General features: G+C 40.4%; 1 protein-coding gene across 9 annotated transcripts in view; it reads left to right on the plus strand.

Moving 5' to 3' along the window:
• Positions 1 to 20,230, plus strand: part of mef2aa (myocyte enhancer factor 2aa) — a 122,919-nt gene that overhangs the window by 88,817 nt on the left and 13,872 nt on the right. For 6 of the 9 annotated variants that reach the window (XM_042323153.1, XM_024423536.2, XM_024423538.2 and 3 more), the window contains 2 exons: positions 4,003 to 4,137; positions 7,085 to 7,298. In XM_042323153.1, the coding sequence (XP_042179087.1) occupies positions 4,003 to 4,137; positions 7,085 to 7,298 (349 nt within the window). Of the gene's footprint in view, positions 1 to 3,800; positions 3,936 to 4,002; positions 4,138 to 7,084; positions 7,299 to 20,230 lie in introns of all 9 variants that reach the window. The other 3 variants (XM_024423537.2, XM_024423541.2, XM_024423543.2) reach the window with 1 other exon arrangement.

A 20,230-nucleotide genomic window follows, 5' to 3' on the forward strand; every position in this document is an offset into this window, starting at 1 on the left:
AATACTGCCCCCTGTCACCAAGAAGTTAAGAAGGCAGAGCAGCGCTTTATTATGGACAGACTTCTCCCCATCTTAGCTACTGTTGTATGTTTTGACCATGACAGTTTACAATCCAGGGTTACTCCAAGCAGTTTAGTCACCTAAACTTGCTCAATTTCCACATTATTCATTACAGGATTTAGTTGAGGTTTAGGGTTTAGTGAATGGTTTGTCCCAAATACAATGCTTTTAGTTTTTTTTAAATATTTAGGTCGAACTTATTGTTTGCCACCCATTGTGAAACTAACTGCAGCTCTTTGTTAAGTGTTGCAGTCATTTCAGTTCGCTGTAGTAGCTGACTGGTATAGTGTTGTGTCATCCGCATGCATACAGTAGATACACTGGCTTTACTCAAAAATTTTAAAAAGTAAGGGGCCTAGACATCTGCCCTGGGGATTTCCTGATTCTACCTGGATTGTGTTGGAGAGGCTTCCATTAAAGAACACCCTCTGTGTTATGTTAGACAGGTAACTCTTTATCCACAATATAGCAGGAGGTGTAAAGCCTAACACATACGTTTTTCCAGCAGCAGACTATGATCAATAATGTCAAAAGCCTCACTGAAAAGCCTCACTGAAGTCAACAAAAGAGCCCCCACAATCTTTTGATCACCAATTTTTCTCAGCCAATCATCAGTCATTTGTGTAAGTGATGTGCTTGTTGAATGTCCTTTCCTATAAGTGCGCTGAAAGTCTGTTGTCAATTTGTTTACTGTAAAATAGTATTGTATCTGGTCAAACACAATTTTATCCAAAAGTTTACTAAGGGTTGGTATCAGGCTGATTGGTCGGCTATTTGAGCCAGTAAAGGGAGGTTTACTATTCTTGGGTAGTGGGATGACTTTTGCTTCCCTCTAGGTCTGGGTGACACACTTTCTATTAGGCTTAGATTGAAGATATGGCAAATAGGAGTGGCAATATCGTCCGCTATTATCCTCAGTAATTTTCCATCCAAGTTGTCAGACCCTGGTGGCTTGTCATTGTTAATAGACAACAATTATTTTAATCTCTTCCACATTCACTTTATGGAATTCAAATTTACAATGCTTGTCTTTCATAATTTGGTCAGTTATACTTTCATGTGAAGTGTCAGCGTTTGTTGATGGCATGTCATGCCTGAGTTTGTTCATCTTGAAAATTGAAAAAATCATTAAAGTAGTTGGCAAAATCAGTGTTTTTTAAATTTATGAGCCATCTGATTCAATGAATGATGGAGCTGAGTTTGCCATTTTCCCTAAAATGTCATTGAATGTGTTCCAAAGCTCGCTGTTGATTTCACGTACATTATCAAGCTTTTCACACATATTATTCAGATACTGATAGTTAACACTTGGTGGTCTATAGCAGGTTCCCACAAGGCTTTAGGTGAAGCAGATGAACCTAAAGCCATATTACTTCAACAGTATTTAACATGAGATCCTCTCTAAGCTTTTCTGTAGATGTTATAACCATGTATTGCTACCACTGTATCATCAAAGGTATTATATAAGTGAGTTTCAGATATAGTTAGTATATGAATGCCATCTGTTACTAGCAAGTTATTGATTTCATGAACTTTGTTTCTTAGCCTACATATTTTAATGTGGGCTATTTTTTTGCAATTTTATGGGATGCTTGATTGTTTTTATTGCTTTACTGGGAAGTTTATCAGATGTAGACATGCTTATGTTATTTATGTTTGATCAGGGTGAGCTTCACACAGTGGACTTCCTACTAGGGCACACACCGCCTCAGTGCTAACAGTATATCTCTGGTTCATAGGCACATGATTACTGCATACAATAGCTGTAGTTTGATTCAGTACTGGTACATTTGTAAAAGTTAAAGTAAACTGTGCCTTGGTAGACACGCACATTGTATAGTAGGAAATCATTGAAAACCAGTAAAGTTTCATATTTCAATCCTAGGAAATCCGACAGTAGTGTGTCATACAGAGCTTGTCAGCATGTTGGGATCAGGGTCCTTCCACCAAATCGGCGCCTTTTAAGAAGTGTAAATAGGAGTGGCAAAAAACTTTAGATTTCACAAAATGTTAACATTCTGTCATAAATAGCACATGTTCAACTTCATAGAAAAAAACATGTTTTCCCATCTCAAATTACTATAGTAAGTGTCTATTAATTGCCAAATATAGTAACAGGGTCGACCATATTAGGGTTGAAGATGTAATCTTAAATTCCTTTATTCATAAAAAAAAATCACATTTATTGAATTCACCATGTGGTCTATATTAAAGGGCACTTAATTTAATATAACAGGCTTTGAAAATGCAATATTCAGTATTGGTGCACAATACTTAAAATAAAAAAAGGTTGCAAAAGGCACTCTTTTCGTGGAACGACCTAGTTACTGTAAGCAGGGCTGGGTAAGACATGTTGTTAGATAGAGATCAGCCCAAACACCACTGTACTGTCAGAGAGCTGTCAGCAGATACCAGCTGCTGCTGCAACGCCCATGAACACCCACACACACACACCAGCGTTACCTCCTGCACCTCCAGGATAATGGAGATGGAGGCAGAGACGAAGGGCTCATTAGTGCCTTTGAGTCCTACTCCTCTCCCTCACACTGTGACCCCTCCATCCAGAGGAGTCAGTGACTGCTGTAGACATCCGGGTTAAGAGGCAGCCCAAAGACAGGGTAGGTCACCGCTCTGGGCCTGCACCAGCCTGATAGGGGAACCTGAACAGCACATATATAAATCAAACTTGATGTTCTCTGACTGGCTTGATATCACATGCTGTCACGTGCTGTCATGGGTTCTCGTTACCACCATCATTCACAGTTTTAACAAAGCGGAGAGAACTGCTCCTTTGATAGAAAGTTATAACAAGCACAACACAGTTTCACTCTTTTTATTTAGTTAATTTGATAGTGTGCAGTCTTTTTAAGAGGTCAAATGAAGCTATATCACACCATACTGTGTGCTCTTTACTCTTACAATAATCACTCCATTTCATGCTCTAATAAGCGTATTTGACCACATACAGTATAGTAATCCATTTTATTTCCTACATTACTTAACATTGATAAAATCCCATGAGTGGCAGCCATGCTGAATTAAAGTCTGCAATGTTTTAAACTGCTGCTCTGTTGGATCCTCTTATACCGGGGTGTCTTCCAGCTGGGTGGCTTATGATAACTGAGAGATAATGAAATATGCATTGAAACACACACATGCAGCAAGAGAGTGGGAAGATAGAGAGAGAGAGAGAAGGGGGGTTGGGTAGAGGTTGAGAAGAGAAAGAGCGAGAGAGAGAGAGAAGGGGGGTTGGGTAGAGGTTGAGAAGAGAAAGAGAGAGAGTGCAGGGGGAAGAGTGCAGAGAAATATTTAGTTTATTCTGTGATGGTCTCTAAAGGATGAAAGGATAAGGATTGACATTTCAATTTGCCTATCATTGTTAACCATTGCATAGGAAGACAGTATTCATCCAGTTCCCTGCTCATACCAGCACACTGGCAAGCCAAAAAGTAACAAATTAATTCAAATATTTTTTGATTATTTATAAATGTACACGTGAAGGAAGGTGTATTATAATTGATGTATTACAAGTCATTGAATATCTGTCATATGTATTCAATTAATTAGTGTCTTGACTTGAATGATGCCTTTTACTTATGTTAGTATTTTTGTTCATGTTTTGTTATGGGAACAGGTTTGTAGAGGTGTATTGTAACCTACCTAGACAGAGAGTCATGTGGTAGTAGACTGAGTATCCTGCAGTATATATTGTATGTGTGAATTGTGCAATTTTATTTCAGAAATTAAGAAACAAAGGCCATAATGACCTGTGTGCCAGTCCTGATCCAGATGACTGTTTTGGGCACAGCCCCCTCATGGACGACCGTTTCGGCAAACTAAGCGAAGAGAGTGATTTAATGTACAAGCGCTGTGGTGTAAGTACTTTTTCCCTCTCCTGCCATTTTGTGTTGATTCCTGTTTTTATGTTGATGTTCACTACAGGCGCTAAACAAGAAAGAACACAGAGGCTGTGATAGCCCGGACCCTGATGCCTCATATGTCCTCACCCCTCACACAGAAGAAAAGTATAAAAAAATTAATGAGGAGTTTGATAATATGATGAGAAATCATAAAATCGTAAGTAAATGCAATGATTTTGCTGCTTGGCTTTGTGGCACAAAGGATTTTGACCTCCTTTTGGTTTGACTTTTTCTTCTTTTTTTAATTATCCCACCCTGCAACCTCTGTCAACTACTATAAGCAAACATGGACTATTCAAGCATAACCTTTTTTCTGTTCATTGGAAGTGTATTTGTTTATTTTGTTGATTTGTTCTGCAACTTATATTTTGGCACACCCTGATAAGATCACATTGTTATGACAGGTTGAACCTTTTTAAAGCTCTATTGGGAAGATCATATTGAAAACTATAAGAAAAGGAAAGTGCATTTTTGTTATTGTGGAGGAGAAGCTTCTTTATTATAAAAGACACATTTCCCCCTGAAAAAAAGAGGAAGATTCCTCCACTGGCTTAAATATTGACTGGTTCTGTAGCTTTGGTGATTTATGTCTTTTTTCCCAAAACCCAATTTTCACCCCCAAGCAGATTGAGAAATTGAATCTCTTTCAGTGCCTGGATCATTTGGCGAAGGGGGGGATAATTTTTGATTCATTTTATTTATCTTCCCTCCCCTTTGCTCATTGTATGATCTCTCCTGGTTTCTCATCTTGGTGGGTCCTCCATTCACGTGGGCAATTCAAGTATTCGCCAAATCACAACATCAGTGGACTATCACTGTTTATTTTCCACTCTTTCATCAAGCTACTATCAGACTGGAGGTGACCAAAGTACCCTGGAATTACACAGAGCTTTACCTTAAGACAATAGTGATCTTATTGCGGGTGGCAATCATAGAATCCTGCATAAAGTATAGTGCTTCAACTGTTGTTTTCTCTCTAATTCTGACATGGAGAGCACCATTGTTTGCAATTAACACACTAATAATATCACTAACTGACTGCCTCACTGGACTATGCTGTGAATGGAGTGGTCTCACTGTCACCAGTTACTCTCACAAACTATTTGGATTGTCAGCACTGCACTGCACTGACATGAAGTTTTGATCCAAAATGCAAGTCGGAAGTTTACATACACTTTAGCCAAATATATTTAAACTCAGTTTTTCACAATTCCTGACATTAAATCCTAGTAAAAATTCATTGTCTTGGGTCAGTTAGAATCACCCCTTTACTTTAAGAATGTGAAATGTCTGAATAATAGTAGAGAGAATGATTTATTTCAGCTTTTATTTCTTTCATCACATTCCCAGTGGGTCAGAAGTTTCCTTACACTTAATTATTATTTGGTAGCATTGCCTTTAAATTGTTTAACTTGGGTCAAACATTTTGGGTAGCCTTCCACAAGCCTCCCACAATAAGTTTTTGAATTCCTCCTGACAGAGCTGGTGTAACTGAGTCAGGTTTGTAGGCCTCCTTGCTCGCACACGCTTTTTCAGTTCTGCCCACAAATTTTCTATGGGATTGAGGTCAGGACTTTGTGGTCAGGGCTTTGTGATGGCCACTCCAATACCTTGACTTTGTTGTCCTTAAGCCATTTTGCCACAACTTTCAAAGTCATTGTCGATTTGGTAGACTCATTTGTGACCAAGCTTTAACTTCCTGACTGATGCCTTGAGATGTTTCTTCAATATATCCACATCATTTTTCTCCCTCATGATGCCATCTATTTTGTGAAGTGCCTCCTGCAGCAAAGCACCCCCACAACATGATGCTGCCACCCCCGTGCTTCACGCTTGGGATGTTGTTCTTCGGACTGCAAGCATCCCCCTATTTCCTCCAAACATAACGATGGTCTTCATGGCCATTATGGTCATTTTTGTTTCATCAGACCAGAGGAAATTTCTCGAAAAAGTATGATCTTTGTCCCCATGTGCAGTTCCAAACCGGTCTGGGTTTTTTATGGCGGTTTTGGAGCAGTGACTTCTTCCTTGCTGAGCAGCCTTTCAGGTTATCTCGATATAAGATTTGTTTTACTGTGGATATAGATACTTTTGTACCTCTTTCCTCCAGCATCTTCACAAGGTCCATTGCTGTTGTTCTGGGATTGATTTGCACTTTTCGCACCAAAGTACGCTCATCTCTAGGAGACAGAATGCTTCTCCTTCCTGAGCGGTATGATGGCTGCGTGGTCCCATGGTGTTTATACTTGCGTACTATTGCTTGTACAAATGAACGTGGTACCTTCAGGCATTTGGAAATTGCTCCAAGGATGAACCAGACTTGTGGAGGTCAACAATTCTTTGGCTGATTTCTTTTGATTTTCCCAGGATGTCAAGCAAAGAGGCACTGAGTTTAAAGGTAGGCCTTGAAATAAATCCACAGATACACCTCCAATAGACTCAAATGATGTCAATTACCCTATCAGTAGCTTCTAAAGCCATTTCTGGAATTATGATACAGTGAATTATAAGTTAAATAATCTGTCTGTAAACAATTGTTGGAAAAATTACCTGTGTCATGCACAAAGTAGACGTCCTAACCGACTTGTGAAAACTATAGTTTGTTAACAAGAAATATGTGGAGCGGTTGAAAAACGAGTTTTAATGACTCCAACCTAAGTGTATGTAAACTTCCGACCTCAACGGTATATTTTGGGAAATAACACAATTAGACGGATAAAAAGAAGAAACGTTGATGATCTGCAGTGCTGACTATTACAATGCAAGTCTGAACACCTGGTACAAGACACTTGCTATTGTGCATGTTTTGATCTGTAAAGTTTTTTAAATAGCAAAGTTATTGTTTTGTGTATTTACAGAAATATAGTGGTCACCTGTACATTTTATACATTAGTATTTATATATTATACAGGCGTATGTCAGCATCCAATAAACATAGACTTGGAACATTGCCATCAGTTAATAGGACTGCTCTGTTAACCATACCAATGTGATTGATGTGGCACCATCACAGATGCCATCTCTGCCATTTCCTTCCCAGTGTGACCCTCAGCCCAGCGCCAGGTCTTTGATTCTCTTCATGTCTCTGTGTTTCCCTCCTGTAGCCCACAGCGCTGCCCCAGCAGAACTTCCCCATGCATGTGGCAGTGCCAGTCTCCAACCAGAATACCATGTCCTACAACCCAGGAGGATCCATGAGCAGCCAGGCCCTGGCTCAGGCCGCAGCCTCTCTGAGTGACAGCGGGATGCTCTCCCCCCCTCAGGCCTCCTTACACAGGAGCGGGGGTCAGCAGAGGCCCCCCACTCAAGGCAATGCGGGTCAGTACCACTACACCTCACTGTTGTTTTCACTACACCTGACAATAGTACGTACATGGTGGTAACTATGTATGTACTTCTCCTATGAAGTAGTGGTGCACGACATACGCATAGTTTCCTGAAACGAGTCACATATGAACACGTTTATTTTAGGTTATATAAAGAACATGATTTAATGAAAAGCAGAAAACAGACACAACATTGTTTCACATTCTTTAATAAACAGAAACAGGCAATTGGCTATACAGCTGGCTTCACAGTTTCCCCACCAAATAGGCCTACAAGGAAACTCGACATATCTCGATGATGTTGAGTACGTGAGGTGGTCTGTGGGTTACTTATTACCTTCCACAAAAAGATTAGTAATAATTCTACATTCCATGTATTCTGGAGCATGAGTCCAGCTTCTTTGGAAGGATTGAGTGCTGTATCCAGGCTGATCCCTGGCTCCCAGCTGAAGAATGCAGATGGTTAATCATATAATTTCATGCATCTTATTAGCTGGCATGCTGGGAAGGACAGACCTGGCGTGGGCCCCAGCCCAGCCGGAAAAGTATGTCCTCAGGAGGTACTGATTAGTTCACTCTTGCTCTGCCCTGACAGGCCCTCAGCTCAACCGGCTGCATACATTTGCCTACGACATGGTCAAAGGCCTCTCTTGTCAGTTTCAATTGGTCATTCCATGCTTTTTGGCACACTTCATTGCATGCGAGGGGATTGTATTTGTTGTCTGTATGTGAGGGGAGCATTAAAGCTGCAATATGTAACTTTTTGGCTGACCTGAGCAAATGCCCATAGAAATGTGAGTTATAGATATGTCATTCTCATTGAAAGCAAGTCTAAGACGTGGTGTATAATTTCTATATGCGCTATTTCTATTCTTCCAATCATAAGTTTAATTTTTGTGTCTTTTACTTTCGTTTTTGTACACCAGCTTCATTTAGCTGAAAATACTATATTTTTAGTGGTTTAAATTTTTTTTTTTTTTTTTAAATCACCCAAGTTTAGATGGTAAAATGATTCTCTACACTATAGAGTGCTTGTTTTGCCACAAACTGAAATTAGTCAAACTATTAGAATTTTAGCAACCAGGAAATAGTGGAGCGATTTCGACCGGCTCAAATCAGTCTTATGTAGCAATATCTGAAATTGTGTGTTTTATATTGGATAAAAGTAGAGACTCAAAATGGTAAATCATACACTACAGTCGTGGCCAGAAGTTTTGAAAGTGACACAAATATTAATTTGAACAAAGTCTGCTGCCTCAGTTTGTATGGTGACAATTTGCATATACTCCAGAATATTATGAAGAGTAATCAGATGAATTGCAATTAATTGCAAAGTCCCTCTTTGCCATGCAAATTAACTGAATCCCCTAAAAACATTTCCACTGCATTTCAGCCAAGCCACAAATGGACCAGCTGACATCATGTCAGTGATTCTCTTGTTAACACAGGTGTGTTGACGAGGATAAGGCTGGAGATCACTCTGTCATGCTGATTGAGTTCGATTTAAAAAATATATATATATTTTATTTTACCTTTATTTAACCAGGTAGGCAAGTTGAGAACAAGTTCTCATTTACAATTGCGACCTGGCCAAGATAAAGCAAAGCAGTTCAACAGATACAACGACACAGAGTTACACATGGAGTAAAACAAACATACAGTCAATAATTCAGTATAAACAAGTCTATATACAATGTGAGCAAATGAGGTGAGAAGGGAGGTAAAGGCAAAAAGGCCATGGTGGCAAAGTAAATACAATATAGCAAGTAAAACACTGGAATGGTAGTTTTGCAATGGAAGAATGTGCAAAGTAGAAATAAAAATAATGGGGTGCAAAGGAGCAAAATAAATAAATAAATTAAATACAGTTGGGAAAGAGGTTGTTGTTTGGGCTAAATTATAGGTGGGCTATGTACAGGTGCAGTAATCTGTGAGCTGCTCTGACAGTTGGTGCTTAAAGCTAGTGAGGGAGATAAGTGTTTCCAGTTTCAGAGATTTTTGTAGTTCGTTCCAGTCATTGGCAGCAGAGAACTGGAAGGAGAGGCGGCCAAAGAAAGAATTGGTTTTGGGGGTGACTAGAGAGATATACCTGCTGGAGCGTGTGCTACAGGTGGGAGATGCTATGGTGACCAGCGAGCTGAGATAAGGGGGGACTTTACCTAGCAGGGTCTTGTAGATGACATGGAGCCAGTGGGTTTGGCGACGAGTATGAAGCGAGGGCCAGCCAGCGAGAGTGTACAGGTCGCAATGGTGGGTAGTATATGGGGCTTTGGTGACAAAACGGATTGCACTGTGATAGACTGCATCCAATTTGTTGAGTAGAGTATTGGAGGCTATTTTGTAAATGACATCGCCAAAGTCGAGGATTGGTAGGATGGTCAGTTTTACAAGGGTATTTTTGCAGCATGAGTGAAGGATGCTTTGTTGCGAAATAGGAAGCCAATTCTAGATTTAACTTTGGATTGGAGATGTTTGATATGGGTCTGGAAGGAGAGTTTACAGTCTAACCAGACACCTAAGTATTTGTAGTTGTCCACGTATTCTAAGTCAGAGCCGTCCAGAGTAGTGATGTTGGACAGGCGGGTAGGTGCAGGTAGCGATCGGTTGAAGAGCATGCATTTAGTTTTACTTGTATTTAAGAGCAATTGGATGCCACGGAAGGAGAGTTGTATGGCATTGAAGCTTGCTGTTAACACAGTGTCCTGTTAACACAGTGTACTGTTAACACAGTGTCCAAAGAAGGGCCGGAAGTATACAGAATGGTGTCGTCTGCGTAGAGGTGGATCAGAGACTCACCAGCAGCAAGAGCGACCTCATTGATGTATCCAGAGAAGAGAGTCAGCCCGAGAATTGAGCCCTGTGACACCCCCATAAAAACTGCCAGAAGTCCAGACAACAGGCCCTCCGATTTGACACACTGAACTTGATCAGAGAAGTAGTTGGTGGAGGCAATCATTTGAGATACCAAGGCTGTTGAGTCTGCCGATAAGAATGTGGTGATTGACAGAGTCGAAAGTCTTGGCTAGGTCGATGAATACGGCTGCGCATTAATGTATCGTATCGATGGCGGTTTTGATATCGTTTAGGACCTTGAGCATGGCTAAGGTGCACCCATGACCAGCTCTGAAACCAGATTTCATAGCGGAGAAGGTACGGTGAGCTTCGAAATGGTCGTTGATCTGTTTGTTAACTTGGCTTTCGAAGACCTTAGAAAGGTAGGGTAGGATAGATATAGGTCTGTAGCAGTTTGGGTCTAGAGTGTCTCCCCCTTTATGACCGCGGCAGCTTTCCAATCTATGGGAATCTCAGACGATACGAAAGAGAGGTTGAACAGGCTAGTAATAGGTGTTGCAACAATTTTGGCAGATAATTTTATAAAGAGATATTATCTAGCCTGGCTGATTTGTAATAATAATTGTACTTTAATAGTGTTTACATATCTTGCATTACTCATCTCATATGCATATACTGTATTCTGTACTATCTACTGTATGTAGTCTATGCCTCTCTGACATTGCTCATCCATACATTCTTAATTCCATTCCTTTACTTAGATTTGTGTGTATTAGGTATTTGTTGTGAAATTGTGAGATACTACTGGTTACTGTAGATATTGCTGCACTGTCGGAACTGGAAGCACAAGCCTTCCGCAATAACATCTGCTACACACGTGTATGTGACCAATAAAATGTGTATTTGATTTGATTTGATTATTACTATTGGAGAGCCCTTATTTGTCTACACCCATCGTTCACACCCTCTGAAGCTTTATTCCCACCCATCTCTTTAAGGGTTGACTGAGCGTTCTGTACTAACAACAGCCGTCAAGCACCCAAGCTAACTTGCTAGCTACTTCCAGACACAAATAAGAGAACACTGAACATTACTTGCCCTAGCAGAGCTGGTTAGGCTGTTATGTTATCCAGATCGTTGGTGACTGTAACTGTGCTGCTGGCAAGAATTTAATTATGCTTTTTTGCCGATATTCAACGGGTGTTGATTATTCGTAAATTCAGCTATTCTTCTCTCTGACACACTCAGACGAGAGTGCTCTGAAATCTGAGTAGATGACCAGACTGAATTTACAAACGCACCCGAAGTGGTTACTTGCATAGTGGAGTCTTTTATTAAGACATGTAGCTAGCTAGCTAGGTAAACAGTGAACCATAATCCCAACACATGACATTACTACCCTGCATGAATCGGCAGGTAGCTAACCAAACAGGTTAGCTCAGGTTAGCTCAGGTTATATCTGAGATATGAATAATAAGATCATACACGTAACGTTAGCTAGCGAGCTAACAGTACAGTAACTTTAAATGAAACCACTTTCTGTCAAAATTTGAAATGTGTAATATCTAAAAATGTAGCTAGCTAGACTATCTTACCCATACACATCATTCATGGATGGATCTCCTGTCGGATGCCATGGTTGCCCTTAATTTGAAGATGTAATCCGGAGACAGGTGTTTTCTCCATCTCCTTAGCTATCATACTCGAATTCAACTGATTTCAAAACAGTTATGCAGTTTTACTGCATGATATTTTTAAAAAGTGTGTTAGACAGGATTCCCTTGACATACTGACCTGCTCAAATAGACAGAAGCTTGCTATATGGTAGACCAATCCAAACTCATCTCTCGGCATGTCCAGCCCACTCATTACCCACTCATTGGCTTAACCAACTAGGCTCGTAATTTAAAAATGTCATTCGTATTTACAGATGGCATACAAGTTTGTTATTAATGCACATGAAAGTTCACATGTACGAGAAGGCATTTCTTCCAAAAAACATATTTTGATAAAAAAGAAAAAAAAGAAGTTCACATTCAAATGGCTCTCCTGTGAAGTAGTGATCCGTGACATACGGCTAGTTTCCTGAAACCGGTCACATATGCAGGTTCGAGTGATGGGACACTGTCCTTACTGTATAGCAAGACAGACAAGCAGAATGTCAGCATGTTCTTTTCTATCCCCAACACCCTGCCAGTGTTCAGTATATTATTCAGACTGCAGCTAGACATGTTGGAGTAATGATGCATCCAAGGCTCCAAGACCAGAGGGACAGGTCTTTATTTGGCAATTTGTTCCAAAGAAGAGGAATAGATAGTTGAGTACAGTAATCGAGGAAAATGGCGACAGCTGCTAATGTCTGTCCCTCCGCTATAGTAACACACAATCAAATCACCAAGGACACCAGGAAGGTCACACATCCAACTGTTCCTTCTGGATAGTAACAGAACTAGACTGTCTTTTGTTCTCAATAGATTGCTCACTTTGTGTTGCTTTAAACATGTTTTGTTAAGGGTTTAGAGATGACAACAGTCACTATATTTTCTTAGGGGCTCTCCCTTCATTAGGAACTTGTCTGTGGCTGAAAGAGTTAACATACTAAAGGGTAGTGTTGAGGTGGCTGATTCTCTTTAGCAGGTAAATAAATACAATGTTTCCTTTAAGACTGACACCTCCATACCACCATCCCTCCTCCAGTTGCCTTCCTCCTATTGACAGGTGCATCTGTTATTCCCAGTAAGTAACTAGGCAGCCCTTATATGGCTGGAGAGAGCCTGCAAGATGCCTATGCCAGCAGAACCCTGGAGGTATTCCGGCCATGACATCCCTCTAAGTCTTCAGTACACAATGACCGGACAGCCTGTCATGGCTGCTATGTGCTCTGTGAGAGGCAGAGGCAGAGGCAGAGGCAGGTGGACATTTTTTTATTTTTTTATAATATGTTTATTATTTTACAATAAAAAATCAAATAAAAAAGACAGCAATACTAACAATGACATTCATTGTACTGTTGAATGGGATGGCCAATTTAGATGACAAAACAAAACTTAACTCCCACATACACAAAATAAAACTAAATCCTATTAGGTGGTACATGTATATGAAGACAGCATATAGTCATTACAAGCAGTGTAGTTAAGCAGGTGGACATTAACCACTTTCCTTGCCAGGCAGGCCACTGTGTCTCATATGATACAATATTAGGGAAAGTGAATACCTAGTCAGAAACTCAAGCACCTTGTAACAGTCTGAGTGTAGTGGGTGAGGAGTCAGGCGCAGGAAGCAGAGAGTTCAGGGGAGTGCTATTTTAATGCACTGACACAAACGCTGAACATAAGCCAACCCTCACAAAAACACAGGACTTAAACCGTCCAGGGAAAACCCACAAAATGGGAAAACACAAAACCCAATGGACGTGCACATAAGTACACCAAACAGACAATCACAATAATTAATCCCGCACAAGGAACCCTGCGGGCCGGCTGACTAATAAAGCCTACTACCTAACTCAAAACAGGTGCACACAATCAACACATAAGGAGGGGGAGGAAATAATCAGTAGCAGCTAGTAGGCCGGCGATGACGACCGCCGAGCGCCACCCGAACGGGAAGGGGAGTGTCCTTCGGTCGGAGTCGTGACACACCTGCGATAAAATCTGTAAATCTGTGTACGCGACCAATAAACTTCCATTTTTATATTGCTGTATATAAATATATACACTGCATTCGGAAAGTATTCAGACCCCTTGACTTTTACCACATTTTGTTACGTTACGGCCTTATTCTAAAATGTTTTCAATAGTTTTTCCTCAACAATGTACATACAATACCCCATATTGACAAAGCAAACACACATGTTTAGAAATGTTTGCAAATGTATTAAAAATAAAATGGAAATATCACATTTACATAAGTATTCAGAACCTTTACTCAGTTCTTTGTTGAAGCACCTTTGGCAGTGATTACAGCCTCGAGTCTTCTTGGGTATGACGCTACAAGCTTGGCACACCTGTATTTAGGGAGTTTCTTCCATTCTTCTCTGCAGATCCACTCAAGATCTGTCAGGTTGAATGGGGAGCGTCACTGCAGAGCTATTTTCAGGTCTCTCCAGAGATGTTAGATTGGGTTCAAGTCCGGGCTCTAGCTGGGCCACTCAAGGACATTCAGAGACTTCCCCCGAAGCCACTCCTGCGTTGTCTTGGCTGTGTGCTTAGGGTTGTTGTCCTGTTGGAAAGTGAACCTTCGCCCCAGTCTGAGGTCCTGAGCACTCTGGAGCATCTATCTGTACTTTGCTGACTAGTCTCCCAGTCCCTGCCGCTGATCACCTCCCTGACCAAGGCCCTTCTCCCCCCATTGCTCAGTTTGGCTGGGCGGGCCAGCTCTAGGAAGAGTCTTGGTGGTTCCAAACTTCTTCCATTTAAGAATAATGGAGGCAAATGTGTCCTTTGGGACCTTCAATGCTGAATACATTTTTTGGTACCCTTTGCTATATCTGTGCCTCAACACAATCCTATTCCGGAGCTTTATGGACAATTTCTTCGACCTCATGGCTTGGTTTTTGCTCTGACATGCACTGTCAACTGTGGGACCTTATTTATACACAGGTGTGTGCCTTTCCAAAAAATGTCCAATGAATTTAATATAGCACAGGTGGACTCCAATCAAGTTGTAGAAACATCTCAAGGATGATCAATGGAAACAGGATGCACCTGAGCTAAATTTTGAGTCTCATAGCAAAGGGTCTGAATACTTATGTAAATAAGCTATTTCTGTTTTTGCTTTGTCATTATGGGGTATTGTGTGTAGATTAATGAGGAAATTGTTTGATTTAATCAATTTTAGAATATGGCTGTCACGTAACAAAATATGGAAAAAGACAAAGGGTCTGAATACATTCCAAATGCACTGAATACTATATACAGACCACTTGACTTTTTCCACATTTTGTTACTCTAAAATTGATTTCAAAAAACAATTTCATCAATCTACACACAATAGCCCATAATGACTAAGCAAAAACATGTTATTAGAAATGTTTTTTTAAATGCCTTATTTACATAACTATTCAGACCCTTTGCTATGAGACAAAAAAAATAAGTTTTTATTTATTTTTTTATTTCACTTTAATTTAACCAGGTAGGCCAGGTAAAAAAAAAAAAAGTAAGCTCTTTATCTACTGCCAGATGATCTTGTGGATACCATTTGTATGTCTCTCTGTGGAGTTTGAAGGAAGTTTCTTATTATCTTTAGCGGAATTGCTAACCAGCGTTAGCGCAATGATTGGGAGTCTATGGTAACCAATGCTAGTTAGCATCGGCTTGCAAAACTACCTCTAACTTCCTTCCTACAGGATGCAGAGACATACAAATGGTATCCATGAATTAATCTGACTCTGGGGAAGTAGATAGAGGGGTTCATTGCCAAAATCCCGAAGTATCCCTTTAAAGCTATAGATCTTAAATGTAATTCTGAGCCTAGATATGCTGGGTAGAAGTTTGAGTAAGAGGTTGGTGAGGTGATTCAATACTCTGAGTCAGTGCTGTGTGAAATGTTTGGTCTGTCTGTATTTGGTCTTTGGCAGTGCTCGGAACCCTGACCCTGTGCTGGGTAAGCGGTAAGGTTGTGGGGTTGTATGTACCAAACTGGGTGGAACAGCAGAGACAGACTGCTTGGGAGAGAAACCTCTCTCTTCAGTGCTGCTGTCAGGCCATTTCTTACATAGCTCAGATTTTTCACAAGCTGCAGCTATTGGGAGAAGCGAGGCCTTTTGGACAAAGCAGACGGAATGCTCCTGTCTTGTACTGGTTGCTCTCTTTTCTCCCTCGGTGGTGTGGCTTTATATCGCTACTAAGAAGAGCTTACAAGCATGGAGAATGTCCTGGGAAATGCTCAGGATCAATGATTAACCCTCGGGAATGGTGGCCCTGATCCGAACACTAATCCTACCTGTCATGCCAGCTCTTGTCCTTGGAAAGAAAACTCTCTTAATATTGACATGCACAGACAAAGTGCAAATTAATCATTTTGTCCATGGACATGACATCTCATTGCACCTTAGCATTTCTCTCTTCCACATTGTGGAAGCATAAGTACTGTAGCTGGAAAGCTGTAGCTTTTTGGAGCCGTTGTCATAGTTTCCTTTCTGCAGCAGTGTGAAGGAAATACATTAGAGGCCTTTGTCATTTGATTGGAAATCGAATATGTATTGATTCAGAATGAACATGAGCCTGTTTTCAATCCGAGAACATAATAATATTAAAACAAAAACATGAAAGTGTGTTTCTGTTAATGCACCACATCTTATGTTAAGCCACAATAGGATTTTCTATTTTCATACATTAATTTCACCCGTAGAACATTACAGGCAGTGCTAAATGTACACCCTGTTTAACTTGGGTAAATGAGGATCAGCAGAGAGGGTCATCTAGCACGTGAGGAGCACACAAGCCAGTGTTTAAATAAGGGGGGAAAAGTGCCCCAATATTCCTCCTGGAGAGGTCTCGCAGTGGCTCAGTCCCAGTGCTCTGCAGGCATGAATCATGATAGATAAGGAGATGGGGCTGAGATTATGTTTGAAAAGCCCCGGGCTCCATAAAGTAGCCTGGGTCTTGGTGACCATGACAAAAGGCGAGTCAGGGTCTAAATATTCACTCACAAAGTACAGTATTTTGGTTTTGCAGGCAAATTGTTGAGCCATATTTTAAATATATATTAATTATATATTTTCAGAGAGAGGTTTTTGATAGAAATTAATTTTAAATTGTTCTGTCTGGAATGAGCCATCTGTATTGGCTTTCGTTCAAATACCTAGACCTTGGCTCACAAGAATATGAACTCATGCTTTGCTCAAACATAAATTATATGGATGTAATTAAAGCAACTGTGATATATGCAGTTGAAGTCGGAAGTTTACATGCACTTAGGTTGGAGTCATTAAAACTCGTTTTTCAAACACTCCACAAATTTCTTGTTAACAAGCTATAGTTTTGGCAAGTCGGTTAGGACATCTACTTTGTGCATGACACAAGTAATTTTTCCAACAATTGTTTACAGACAGATTATTTAACTTATAAATCACAATTCCAGTGGATCAGAAGTTTATATACACTAAATTCACTGTGCCTTTAAACATTTTTGAAAATTCCAGAAAATGATGTCATGGCTTTAGAAGCTTCTGATAGGCTAATTGACATCATTTGAGTCAATTGGAGGTGTACTTGTGGATGTATTTCAAGGCCTACCTTCAAACTCAGTGCCTCTTTGCTTGGCATCATGGGAAAATCAAAAGAAATCAGCCAAGACCTCAGAAAAAAATTGTAGACCTCCACAAGTTTGGTTCATCCTTGGGAGCAATTTCCAAACGCCTGAAGGTACCACGTTCATCTGTACAAACAATAGTACGCAAGTATAAACACCATGGGACAACGCAGCCGTCATACCGCTCAGAAAGGAGACACGTTCTGTCTCCTAGAGATGAACGTACTTTGGTGCGAAAAGTGCAAATCAATCCCAGAAAAACAGCAAAGGACCTTGTGAAGATGCTGGAGGAAACAGGTACAAAAGTATCTATATCCACAGTAAAACGAGTCCTATATCGACATAAGCGCCATAGAAAAGCCAGAATACGGTTTGCAACTGCACATGGAGACAAAGATCATACTTTTTGGAGAAATGTCCTCTGGTCTGATGAAACAAAAATAGAACTGTTTGGTCATAATGACCATCGTTATGTTTGGAGGAAAAAGGGGGAGACTTGCAAGCCGAAGAACACCATCCCAACCGTGAAGCACGGGGATGGGAGCATCATGTTGTGGGGGTGCTTTGCTGCAGGAGGGACTGGTGCACTTCACAAAATTGATGGCATCATGAGGAGGGGAATTTATGTGGATATATTGAAGCAACATCAGTCAGGAAGTTAAACCTTGGTCGCAAATGGGTCTTCCAAATGGACAATGACTCCAAGCATACTTCCAAAGTTGTGGCAAAATGGCTTAAGGACAACAAAGTCAAGGTATTGGAGTGGCCATTACAAAGCCCTGACCTCAATCCTATAGATTTTTGGGCAGAACTGAAAAAGTGTGTGCGAGCAAGGAGGCCTACAAACCTGACTCAGTTACACCAGCTCTGTCAGGAGGAATGGGCCAAAATTCACCCAACTTATTGTGGGAAGCTTGTGGAAGGCTACCCGAAACGTTTGACCCAAGTAAAACAATTTAAAGGCAATGCTACCAAATACTGATTCTTAAAATAAAGTGTTGATCCTAACTGACCTAAACAGGGAATTTTTACTAGGATTACATGTCAGGAATTCTGAAAAACTGAGTTTAAATGTATTTGGCTAAGGTTTATGTAAAACTTCCGACTTCAACTGTATACACTACCGGTCAAAAGTTTTATAACACTTACTCATTCAAGGGTTTTTCTTTATTTTTGCTATTTTCTACATTGTAGAATAATAGTGAAGGCATCAAAACTATGAAATAACACATATGGAATTTTGTAGTAGCCAAAAACAAATCAAAATATTTTTTACATGTGAGATTCTTCAAATAGCCACCTTTGCCTTGATGACAGCTTTGCACACGCTTGACATTCTCTCAACCAGCTTCGCCTGGAATGCTTTTCCAACAGTCTTGAAGGAGTTCCGTCATATGCTGAGCAATTGTTGGCTGCTTTGCGGCCCGACTAATCCCACAACATCTCAATTTGATTGAGGTTTGGGGGTTGCGGAGGCCAGATCATCTGATGTGGCACGCCATCACTCTCCTTCTTGGTAAAATAGCCCTTACACAGCCTGGAGGTGTGTTGGGTCATTGTCCTGTTGAAAAACAAATGATAGTCCCACTAAGCCCAAACCAGGTGGGATGGCGTATCACTGCAGAATGCTGTGGTAGCCATGCTGGTTAAGTGTGCCTTGAATTCTAAATAAATCACTGACAGTGTCACGAGTAAAGCACCCCCACACCATAACACCACCTCCTCCATGCTTCACAGTGGGATATACACATCCGTTTACCCACACTACATCTAAAAAAAACACAGCGGTTGGAACCAAAAATCTCCAATTTGCACTCCAGACCAAAGGACAAATTTCCACTGGTCTAATGTCCATTGCTCATGTTTCTTGGCCCAAGCAAGTCTCTTCTTCTTATTGTTGTCTTAACAGTTGATGTTCAACTGAACAGTTGATGTTGATATGTGTCTGTTACTTGAACTCTGTGAAGCATTTATTTGGAAACTCTAATGAGCTTATCCTCTGCAGCAGAGGTAACTCTGGATCATTCCTGTGGCGGTCCTTATGAGATGTACTGTCGTTTCTCTTGGATTATTTGAGCTGTTCTTGCCATAATATGGAGTTAGTCTTTTACCAAATAGGGCTATGTTCTGTATGCCCCCATACCTTGTCACAACAACTGATTGACTCAAATGCATTAATAAGAAGGAAAGAGATTCCACAAATTAACTTTAAAAAAGGCACACCTGTTAATTGAATTGCATTCCAGGTGACTACCTCATGAAGCTGGCTGAGAGAATGCCAAGAAAGTGCAAAGCTGTCATCAAGGCAAAGGGAGGCAATTTGAAGAATCTCAAATATAAAATATGTTTTGATTTGTTTAACACTTTTGGCTACAACATGATTCCATATGTGCCATTTCATAGTTTTGATGTCTTCACTATTATTCTACAATGTAGAAAATAGTCAAAATAAAGAAAAACTCTTGAATGAGTAGGTGTTATATACAGTGGAGCAAAAAAGTATTTAGTCAGCCACCAATTGTGCAAGTTCTCCCACTTAAAAATATGAGAGAGGCCTGTAGTTTTCATCATAGGTACACTTCAACTATGACAGACAAAATGAGAAAAAAAAATTCCAGAAAACCACATTGTAGGAATTTTAACTAATTTATTTGCAAATTATGGTGGAAAATAAGTATTTGGTCAATAACAAAAGTTTCTCAATACTTTGTTATATACCCTTTGTTGGCAATGACAGAGGTCAAACGTTTTCTGTATGTCTTCACAAGCTTTTCACACACTGTTGCTGGTATTTTGTCTCATTCCTCCATGGAGATCTCCTCTAGAGCAGTGATGTTTTGGGGCTGTTGCTGGGCAACACAGACTTTCAACTCC

This window comes from Oncorhynchus tshawytscha, linkage group LG06 (assembly GCF_018296145.1).
Source record: "Oncorhynchus tshawytscha isolate Ot180627B linkage group LG06, Otsh_v2.0, whole genome shotgun sequence".
Taxonomy (NCBI): Eukaryota; Metazoa; Chordata; class Actinopteri; order Salmoniformes; family Salmonidae; genus Oncorhynchus; species Oncorhynchus tshawytscha.